The sequence below is a fragment of the Lytechinus variegatus genome, chromosome 3, assembly GCF_018143015.1.
Source record: "Lytechinus variegatus isolate NC3 chromosome 3, Lvar_3.0, whole genome shotgun sequence".
In the NCBI taxonomy this organism is placed as follows: Eukaryota; Metazoa; Echinodermata; class Echinoidea; order Temnopleuroida; family Toxopneustidae; genus Lytechinus; species Lytechinus variegatus.
Window position 1 is genome coordinate 33,844,529 of NC_054742.1, and position 11,728 is coordinate 33,856,256.

At 33.2% G+C, this 11,728-nt stretch overlaps 1 protein-coding gene across 1 annotated transcript in view; it reads right to left on the bottom strand.

Annotated features, from left to right (window-relative positions):
- Positions 1-3,734: 3,734 nt before the first annotated feature.
- LOC121410837 (ATP-dependent RNA helicase dhx29-like) overlaps positions 3,735-11,728 on the bottom strand; it is a 47,433-nt gene continuing 39,439 nt past the window's right edge. The window contains exons 24-31 of the mRNA XM_041603156.1: positions 11,408-11,632; positions 10,846-10,982; positions 9,063-9,153; positions 8,432-8,651; positions 7,797-7,963; positions 7,093-7,224; positions 6,475-6,571; positions 3,735-4,112 (exon numbers count right to left, since the gene is read on the bottom strand). Of these exons, the coding sequence (XP_041459090.1) occupies positions 4,057-4,112; positions 6,475-6,571; positions 7,093-7,224; positions 7,797-7,963; positions 8,432-8,651; positions 9,063-9,153; positions 10,846-10,982; positions 11,408-11,632 (1,125 nt within the window). The 3' untranslated portion in view covers positions 3,735-4,056. The remainder of the gene's footprint in view (positions 4,113-6,474; positions 6,572-7,092; positions 7,225-7,796; positions 7,964-8,431; positions 8,652-9,062; positions 9,154-10,845; positions 10,983-11,407; positions 11,633-11,728) is intronic.

Below are 11,728 nucleotides of genomic sequence, written 5' to 3' on the forward strand. Positions count from 1 at the left end.
TTACACATTGACTGAACATGTATGTCTTCTAAAGGTGAAACGTTTACAGGATTGAAGTAATGTTTGATTAATGTTTATGTGGAAGCGCCTTGGTGTAGCGGTTCTGACTCTCGCCTTGTAATCAGAGGGTCGTGTGTTCGAATCCCACCATGGCCTAGCGCCCTTTGGCAAGGCGTCAATCCACACTTTGCCACTCTCACCCAGGTGCTAATTGGGTACCGGTAGGAAACAACCGTCATTGTGGTTGGTTTAGCAAGTTTGCGCCTAACAGGCTGCTTGGAATGCTATGAATCCAGTGACCGGGTAATAATTGTGAAGCGCTTTGAACAGTCGTAGATTGATAAAGCGCTATATAAATGCCAATTATTATTATTATAATTATAAAGTGAATTCCCATCCTTAAAATTCTTGTAAATTCATATTTGAAGCAATAGTATGGTGCCTGTATTTTATAGCCTTCACGGTGATATTGCATTTTTGTGCAGCCATACAGTGTAGCATGGTCAACTATTAAAAAACAAATGCTTCATTTCATCCCCTATTCATCATGGAAACTGAGCAATGAAGATTTTACCCAGTCAATGATTGAGCTGTTTTATTAGGTTTAAAAAGCTTAAGAAAATGTGTGCAAACATAAAAAAAATGTTTATAATAGGAAGTGTTGCTGAGAACTTCCGTAGGAGACACAACAAACAATGACATACTCAGAAATAAAAAAAAAATGTACAAATCACTACACCAAAAATTGGCAGTTTAAAGGATTCAAAGAAATTTTTTTGTCATGCATAAATTATCATCATTAATTCATTTAAAATAGAAGTAGAATTTGTGTAAGCAGCCCCAAAGATTACATAATTTTTCCCATCACACACATTTTTGTCACCACTGTGTAATATGTGGCCGAAATCTTGTGGGGGGGGGGCATACCAAGGGGCACAGACTAAGCAGATTAAAGCTCATATCATTTATTTTGTTGTATCCTAATTGATGTAAAAAAAAAAATTCTATTTATCTGTCACTAAAATAAAGCTCTTTAACTTTTTTTTTTGGTGTATACACTCTTTGAAATACTGGATTAAACATTGTATGTTATAGGCAGTGTGCATTGCAAGTTTTCATTGCAGGAGATATATCTGGGATGGGGTATGGTGAATGGGCCCCAGAATATAAGAACATTCAATGTAATAATAATATCATATATAGGGTATTTATATTGCACACATATCCACCTTGTTAGGTGCTCAATGCGCCCCTATATTCCCTGACGTAATGGATAGTTTCAAACTTTCAACACCAATTTGAATGAAGTAGAACATGTTCAAAATGTATTCACCTTGATGTTTTGCCCAATTGCATTCTTTTTTTTTTATGTTTATAAGTGAATATGGTTTTGCATCTTGTAATATATAATGTATAAAAAGTTCTGTGTTATTTTTTATATAAAAGTGCAATTTGATCTTTTAAGAATTTATAATTTTACTTCCTTATTCAGCTGAATGAATGTACTGTTTGCATTAAAGTGCCTGTTTCGCTCCATTAGGTGCATAACATACATTTGGAAATGCAAGTATTGTTTTGTGTATTCATTTCAAAGGAATTTTTATAGTTCATTAGAGAAGAAAGATTATCAATAACAGAATTCTGTGAAAGATGAAATGAATTATCCATTGACCTCATGAAGTATTCTGTCCATTGCCCTCAAAAGTATTAATCATACTCTATGATGCTTGATAGATAAAAATACACACAAAATGTAAAAAATAAAGTCCATCTTTATTCTTCTATATATAAGATTAACCTTTTTACCATGTCTTAAAGAAGAAAATACAACACTTGTCTTTTATTATATTTATCTGTTATCTCAAATTTAAAATCCTTCATAAAATTGATACATTGACAAGGCTATTTACTCCACCCAGAGTGAAATATTGACATAAACTTCATTATTCAACTAAGAAATGTGGGGGGAAAAGCAAAACTTAAAAATGTCATAACTTTCTTATTTTACATCCGATTTTGATGAAGTTTTCAGTGTTAGTGCTAGTATGATTATTTTCTACTTGTTCAAACCAACATTTTTCTTGGTTGGACTTTTAATATCCTTTAATATCCTTATTTGTTTTCTATGGGACTTTGAAATTCATGAAATTGAAATTACTTTCATGTCAATTTTGTCAAATTATAAAAGTTAGTTCTGATAAATATACCAAGGACCAAGAAAGAGTTTTTGCTTTTACTAAAGGGAAACTATACAATGCATTGATTCCTTTAAAAAATGCAATTACACCCACAATGGAGAGCTGAGATGTTTTTTGTTGAAAGTTTGTGGACTGGGACAGCAGACAGAACATCCAAAGATTTGCACTGGACGAACAATTGCAAATATATCATTCAGAGGTCAAGAGATTCCGATGCTGTCCCAGTCCACCATCTTTCGACAAATGCCTCTCAAATCTCCACTGTGATTTGACCTGCATTTTCAAAGGAATTGGTGTGTTGTAGAGTTTCACCGTAGTAAATGCAAGAAGTCCAGAATGAGGCTCCAGGAACTACAGTTCAGCTTATCAAGCTAGTAGTACCCTCATTTCTTATTTTCATCAAATTTGTGAAAGTGGAATCCAGAAAAATGTTGGTCCACTTATTTTCAAAATATCTATGTTGATAAACATGCACCCAATTCCACTAAATAGCCATGCCAAGAATTTGAATCTATAAAGATATGAATACAATCATTCTGTCCTTGGAATTTGAGTAATATCTGTTACATTTTCTGTGATTGCACAGAAAAGTATACTAAAGATATAAAACCATAGAAAAAAAGTCCAGGCACTCACTTCCACTGATCACCATCATATTTTTACTCTTAAACATTAACATTAAACACACATTTCACTTCATCACTATCAAATTGTATACTTCAAGGAAAATATTTTTTTAGTCATCTCTTACAATGTAAAGGGAAATGTCATTAAGATGTTTTCATGTTGTGCATGAACCCACAAAAATAACGTTAAAAATAAGTTTGATTTATTCAAGATTTATAATTATCTAAACTATTTATAGTAAAAAAATGTCAAAACTGAGCCAAAAAAGCTTTAAATTGTGTGAATAGTTTTAATATGATACTAATTAACATCTTTATATAAAAGGACAAGTCCACCCCAACAAAAACTTGATTTGAATAAAAAGAGATAAATTTAACAAGCATATCACTGAAAATTTCATCAAAATTGGATGTAAAATAAGAAAGTTATGGCATTTTAAAGTTTCGCTTATTTAAAAAAAAAAGTTATGTGAACGAGCCAGTTACATCCAAATGAGAGAGTTGATGACATCAATCACTCACTATTTCTTTTGTATTTTATTATATGAAATATTTTGATTTTCTCGTCATTGTCATGTGAAATGAAGTTTCATTCCTACCTGAACACGTGAAATTCCATTATTTTAACATTTTGTGCTCCAGGCAAGGAGGTCCTAATCGTGAAATTCGTAAAAATTGAAATTTTGTATAATTCAAACAATAAAAAACAAAAGAAATAGTGAGTGAGTTACATCATCGACTCTCTCATTTGGATGTAACTGGCTTGTTCATATAACTATTTCGTTGAAAATAAGCGAATCTTTGAAATGTCATAACTTTCTTATTTCACATCCGATTTTGATGAAATTTTCAGCATTGTGCTTGTCTGATTTTTCTCTATTGATTCAAATCAACATTTTTCTGAGGTGGACTTGACCTTTAAGCTACAAGACTATAAATAATTGAAAAAAACAATTTTGACATGTTCCACTTGATTGTAAAGTCTAGATACACATCATGAAATACCTCTGGGATGTTTAAGTTTTAGCAAAGCATTGTTTAACTTTTTTTTTTTGTGGGGGGGGGTCAGGTACTCTTTATTGTCCAAGAAAGTACAGTATATCATAAATATTTGTGGAAAAGGATGTTAAATGTGGCTATAACTTTCTATTATAAAACAGATTATCGTGGACATATTGTATTTTTATTTTCTTTCATTGTAATTCCTTAAAGCTAGATGCTTCTTTTTCCTGCTACCTGGCCTTCTCTGACTTGAGCAACTTCAGTAGAGCTTTGATCACCTCCTCATCTGAAAAATATAAAAATAAGGGGGGAATGAATAACGCTCTTTAAAAAGATGACACTATGATACAGTTTCAGTCTGAGTATAAATACATAAAACCAGTGGATTCAAATGATTAATCTAGTCAATTGATTTGGGTAGGGAGTGATGAAAGTAGATCATTAAAATATATGAATGGTATAGGTAGAGTTTAAACTTTATTGGTGAATACAATAGACTACCAAAGTGTGATGTCATCAATTTTCAAATTTTGCATTTCAGCATTTTTGATACCATATTTTGGAAGAGCATGACGAAATCCCCCCACTACCAAAATTTGGTGCAAATCATTCTAAAGGGGCCTGATAAATGACCTCATGATAAGCCCCATTGAAGTCAATGTATTATTGGCCTTGTTGCTAACTTTTAGAACCAGGCCAATACTACATTGACTTCAATGGGGCTAATTATGTATTCATGAGGTCATAACTCAGGCCCCACATGGACCAATTCGCACTAAAATTTGGTACTGCAGGTATTTCATCATGCTCTACCAAAATATGGTATCAAAAATTCTCAAATGCAAAAAAAGTTTTTTTTGTGACATCATCACTTCGGTACTCTACACACACATCCCTCTATCGGCTATCATGGTATAATTTCTATGACGGGCAGTATCATCCTGACATCTTTTGAAAAAAAAAATCAACTTAAAAAAAATGAAATTGGTAAATAGAACTGAGCAAATTATATGTCACATATCTATAGATGATAAAACATCAGAGCAGTGCCTGAGGGAAACATGCTGCAAATTTTTTATTATAGCTATGCAGACAATTTGCTCACACATATATTGCTTTGAAGTGAAAATAATCTTAAAATAATGTTTCAACTATTTTGTTTTGATTATTTTTTGCAAAGTTAATTTTGACCATATTTCTAGGTGACTGGACTCTAAATGTTGAAATGAAAATAAAGGAAAATATGATAATAATTGAGTAGTCTATCAGCATTCCAGTAGAATTATGAAATATTATTATTATAATAATTATAACGTTTGATTCATATAGCACTTTTTGATGAACTATGAATTGGTGGGACATCTAACATAAGGGTATTGGTAATTTTTGTTGAAGAAAAGAAATCCCTCTAAAGACTTATTAGCACATAGTGCAAGCGCACTGAATTTAATTAAATCAATTCCCATTGGTGAAATGAGATTAAAATGCTATCAAACAACCTTTCATTGGAAATGCTATATATCCATAGGTGTTCCTCAGATAAAATGAAGATAAAAAGATTCTCAGAATACTACTTTGAAGTGACTTCCAGGGTATGTTACCACTGATTTAAACTGAAAGGAAAATATCATCCTATCTGAGGTAAAATTGATCTAGAATACAGACATGTAGCTCCCCTGAGCATTCATAAAATATATCTTCAGTGTAAGAAGTTCTCACATAGACACCCTGCCATATAATTTACTGAAACCCAATTTGTCATTGAATTCCAGGTTTTATTGAATAATAAGTTGATCAAACATGAAACTGGCATCTAATCCTTTTTGTTTACATGCATGCCCCATTCATCCAATCTAATCAACCCGAATACCCACCTCTTTCTGATGTCCACTTAACTAACGAATGGCAATGGTCGACTGTAAACGCTCTTATTTTTGCAGGATTAATTTTTTGCAATACACGGGAATGAGCAAAATATTTAAAAAATTCACGGGTTCTTGAATTTGCGCTGCATGCTCCACAATCACTAAGTCACTTCCTTTTTCCCCATCTGTGGCTAGTTTTAATTAACATTTCAGGCAACAAAATTGTATTTTCTGCTCATAATTCTAGCTCTATAGCGGCATAATTCAGCATTGTTTTGATTAATCATGAGCTTTTGTAACATTCAGCGCAATTTTTTTTTGCGGGGTGGATAACAGGGAAGGCATTGCAGGCAAAACGGAGGTGCTGCTGGCCTGATATGGATGACCGAGCACCAGGTAAGGATTATGCGGATTACAGCGGTTAAAAGTGCATGGGATCAATCGACAAGATGTCTTCTTGAAAACTAAACAGATCTAAACAATCGCCAATCAAACAGCAAAAGCAACTTTTATTTCAAGCAAAATCATGATTCAAACACTGATCTGCCATGCATAGGATTTAGAGCGCAAGCTTGCTTGCTTGCTTAAATGTTGCCTTCTATAGGTCAAATTATACATTCTCTTTGCCAAAACTATACATGCAATTACACCCCAGTTCAAAACATGCATTAAAATAGATATTCATAAATTTGTGTTTTTAAATTCACGCTCACCGATCTTGCCGCAAAAATTAATGTACCACAAATGTTTCTGAATTAAAAATGTATTTCTTTCTATACAAACCTTGTATCTGTAGAGCTGGACTGGCAAGTTTCTTCTCTAAGAAGACATTGAGTAGAAGTCTAAGCTCTTTGAAGATGACTGCGGTTTTTGCGGAAGCCTACGAAAGTACAATAACAAGATCTTAGATGAAAGGACTATACGCTGTTACACTATACACTGTAACATACAATACTATAAATGCGATTTGTTATAGTGTAATCAATTTCTACTTAAAACTAATATTTTTGGTTTAATATACACATAATGAAGCCTATCCCTAATCAACATTTATGACTAAAATCAATAAAAATTTATATAGTAAACTACAAAGTATGTTTCAAGAAAAAAAAGATTTCATGGTATACCCCCACGTAAGCTTTCCCTACTGCTTTGAAGGCGAAATCTAAAAGCATGTTTTTTAATCGTAATAGCTAAAATTTATTATTTTTTAAAATTAAGTTTCCTTCATTTCTCTACACTGTCTCACAATCCACATAAGCCCACCTTCTATCCATCCCCCCCCCACACCCTAACAACATGTTTTGCCTCCTGATAAACTGATTGATCACCAACAAACATCCTTGTCAATATTTCTTCTTAATGAACCTGTTCATGACTTTCAGCTACCCTAATACTCACCTGGAATTTAATCCAATCATCTATGCTAATAAAACCTTGTCTATGATGAACAGCTATCTCTCCACCAAACAACAGAAGAGGATATGGGGTTATCAACGAGCTCTCCCTGATGTAAACCTTGGATAATTTCACCTGTTATCAACAAAAGACAGCATACTTGGATCACAGATAATGTATTGGAATATATTAATATTTCAATATTTTGCTCCTTAAGAAGTGTACCACAGGCCTGTGCTGAAGGCAAAGCCGTCACTGACGATTTCAATGTGTAAACTTAAAAATATGCCCATATTCTGAACTATACAACAAATTAGGTCATGGTCTCTAAGTCTGTGCTAAAAAGGCCAATTTTCAGACAATTCCAGACTTGAGAAATAATTTTCTGTCAAAAAGAAGAAACCCATGTTCATGTCTCTGCCCATCAAAGACGGTATGTTTACAGATTGTCTGTCCATCTGTCCCGTTTTGGTTTTCAAAATAACTAAAGAACCTTTCCTGACAAATCAAACACTATGTAAGTATGAATAGAGGAGTGACAGTGATCTGATGAGTTTTGAAGTTATCAAATTCTTAGTAGCTCATGGATGCACACATTAATAAAATGTAGTAATGAACTGGAACAGGGACAGGCACTTATGGGAGGACTTACAAATATTGAACAGAGGCTTTACTGATTGATAGCAAATAATGATTTGGAAAATCACCCTTTCTGAAAATAACATCCAGCCATTGGTGCCTAGCTGCCGATTAACGGAAGATGGATGAACAGTTACTGGTCCTTTAGTGGTATCAGCTCGACATATTATTTCATCATCCTTCATACCATGTGCAGGAGGCTCATAGGTTGTCTTGGCAACATTAGGATACAGACCTAGTCAACAAAACAAATTAACTGGTTAACACTTTTCAATCATTAGAAGCACTTTGAAATTATTGATACGACTGTACAAATTCAACATACATTCAAAGCTCTTGAAGAAGATAATTTCAAATATACAGAAAAAAAATTGTAAAAGAGAATTTACTATCAGTGTGGAAGAAGCAATCAAGTGGAACGCAAGTTGCAAGCAAACAATGTTTTAGATTCCCTATCTACATGTAAAAAAAAAGACTAACAGGTGTCCCATCAAAAAATATTCTCTACTCCATAACCGCAAAAAAAAAAAGCTAGATTTAATAGAATACACATATTATTATCACACAAAAATCTGGACAATTGGACGTGCACAGGAGCTCAAAGAATTGAGGATGTTGGTGAGGAGCATTAAGTTCACAAATGCCACTACAGAAAGGCAACTTTGGATGTAAAGAGGTAGTCTGAATACAATCAAATAATTACCTGCTGTGAGAACAGACTTGAGTAAAGCAGTATTGGATGTTGTCAACGGGAACACATCTTTGTATCCAGATGATGATTCAGTCTTACTGATCTCTAGAACCTCCATCTTGGATAAAAGTGACTTCTGTTTTGCTGATGAGGAACTAGGAGTATTCTGATTAGTTGTTGATGGAATAAAGCCTATAGACTTGACCAACTGCATGAGGTCTCTCTTTACATTCTGCAATGCAATACACATTATGATTGGAGGGGAAATAGAAAACCATGATTACTTTAGTAGAAATTAATATCTCAAAGTAAATTATAAGGAAAATGTCTTTGTTATAAGCTTCTTTTTTTTTCTTTGACAAATAGTATCATATCATTGATAAATGTGAAATTCATTTTATTTTCCATTTTTCAAACAATGCTTATATGAACAGAGATAGAAATAGATTCAAAGCATCTTACTTTAATCAATAAACCAAACAGTCTCTTAAAATATAATGGAACCAACAAATGTAACCCTCAAAATATGATGAGATCACTGATGAGCCATCTCCTTTACAACATATCTTAAATTCCTCATTCCTGTGAAATCATCGGGTTGAATTGACAAAGATAAATCGGCAACATTCTTTACTTTTCTTACCTCCATATTTAAGAGAGCTGTCCTACTCAGAAAATTAACATGACAGTATTTAGATTCAGCAGATCTACCTTTACTCTGAGCTTCTTTCCACCTGAATATGAAAATAAATAATAGCAAAAAATTACCTGACAAACAACAGTTTCACCTACAACTGTCTTGTGACTATGCACCTTCTTTCTCTCGCACAATAATTAGGTTTTCAAAATCCCAATATAAAACTTTCTGGGACTAAACATATAAATAATTGGATTCTAATCAATCACAATTTGAGATTTTCTGATAAAAACTTTTAATAAGATGGGGCCCTGGTGATACCATTTAAAATGATAGGGATGTCCTTGGACATAACTTTGCCTGAACTTTGTTTTACCACACTATAAACTAAAGGCTCAAGGTCTCATCTGGTGATCAAATTCAAACAGGTCCCTAAGTATCAATTTAGCTACTTCAAAAATTTCATTAACAATATACTTCTTGAAAAATATATACATGTATGAAATGCTCGACTTCAAAAGGATATTCTAAAACTGGAAATTAACCACTTGTTGCCATTTTTGTGAAGGCATTGGTGGAAGAATAATACTGAAAGGTGCAGCTTTCATCATTGCTCCAATTATTTATGCAACTACTTATGACAATAATAGCTACTAATGAGAATAATATACTTATATTGACAGTGTGATTTTTATCAGATTGATTAGATCCTTCATTAATTCACTACATAATGATAGAGGGTAATTATCAAGTGCATATTGACCAGTATAGTACTCTCTAAACAAAACATGTATATGTCTCTCATCTGTACAGTGTAACACTAAAGTATCAAGTGCACACTTCAACCAAGAGTGAGAAAATCATTTATTTATGGTGTCACTTAAACAGCTATCCATGCCTCAAGGATGGCCCCTCTGAAATCAACACCACTATCAGCTTTATAGGACTTCTTAATGTGACAATACACCAAGGACAATACTGGGGATCTTTAAAGCAACAGTACAAATAATGACCTAATGTGTTAACACTCAATGCTTACATAAGAACATGCTATAAAAACATGCTATGATTACATAAGAATATATTCTTATGCAATCACAGCATGCTTTTCATACAATTTTAAGTAATTAGATCAGCAATGGAATTTCAATTTCATAATAAATCATGAAATTTCACTGCTGATCCAATGAAGGTTACTACTGCAAAGTGCGATGTCTCAGAAATAGACCACTATCTCTCAAGATATGAATATTTAGTGATAAGATATACGCTATCTACACTGCCTTATTATCAAACTTGAGCTTTGGGCCTTTTCACTACATAGGCCTATCAATAGAATAAATATTTATCTGGATTATCATTCAGGAAGAAAAAGGACAGTATTTCTAATTACTGGAACACACACAGGCCTCAAACTTTGGTATATAATTACAATATAATCTCGAAGAACTTTAAATGGATATTATTACTATGTTTAATAAATGATAGGATTGAGTAAAGAATTCAAATTGTTGGGAAGGTGAAAACAATCACTTTAATTTTCATGTAATTTTGAGAAGGTACCAAGGTAAAAGGGTCCAATGCAAAGGGTTACTCCTCAGATACACGGATCTCCAAAATATGATCCCTAAAACAGCTGAAATGTTCAGACCAAACACTTGTGTGTAGTTTCAAGTATAAATCTGGAAATAGTGCATGAGATGCAACAAAAGTTCTGATCACTTATACAAAAAAAAAATAATCTGATGAACAGAATTTATGTCTATATTTCAATCTGAAATAGCCATACCCTGAGTAAGCTTTATAGATTGTGATGTGGTCGGAGTTTGCTACAGACATTGATCGTTTTGCAGCATCAGCCAAGCTTCGTTTCCCTAGAGGCACAAGGAATGGTGGTTTATCTGTCATTGCTGAAGCAATAACTGCCTAGGGATAGAACATATAATAAAACCATTTGTCTTTGCATGGTCAGGATGCTGATTGAAAAGTGTGTATACAAGTGTCTAGGTGACAAATATTATATTAAAATTCAATTAATATTGATTAAATGAGAATATTCCCATTTATGTGTGTATGGGAATGTGTGATTATGAGACAAAATCTCTTGTCATTTTGAACTAGTCAAATTAAATGACAATTTCAATTAAGTGAGCTTCATAAATAATTCTGAAGAGTATTCAATACATACTTCAGTGAATATGATTTTTTTTATAATATTAATTTCTAGATATTCATACAAAATAATTAAGTCACAACACATAAGCCAAATTCTTATTCAACTTGCATATTGTTTCTTTTTAAAAAACTTTTTTTAGATACATGAAAGCTCTTAACATCCATTTTCAACTCACCACTGGCTCCAAACAGCCAAAGATGGCAGCAAATAAGAGCATCTTGCCAATGCGGACGTTGACTGGGAGAGCTGCCAAATGCTGACCAAGTGGTGTTAGGGTTGGAGTATCTAGCAGACATGCTCCAACCTCCCTTAGAAGAGACATAGAGGCACGCACTGCCTGTGGGAGAGGTGGATCTAGTGCTGCCTGCAGGAAGTCTTCAGGGTTTCCAAGAGAGCATTTCTGAATTTAAGAAGTATATATCGAGTTAAAATGAGGGTTTTCTTATCACCTCTTTTAATCTTAATGTAAGAATTCTATATATGTGAACAGCTATAG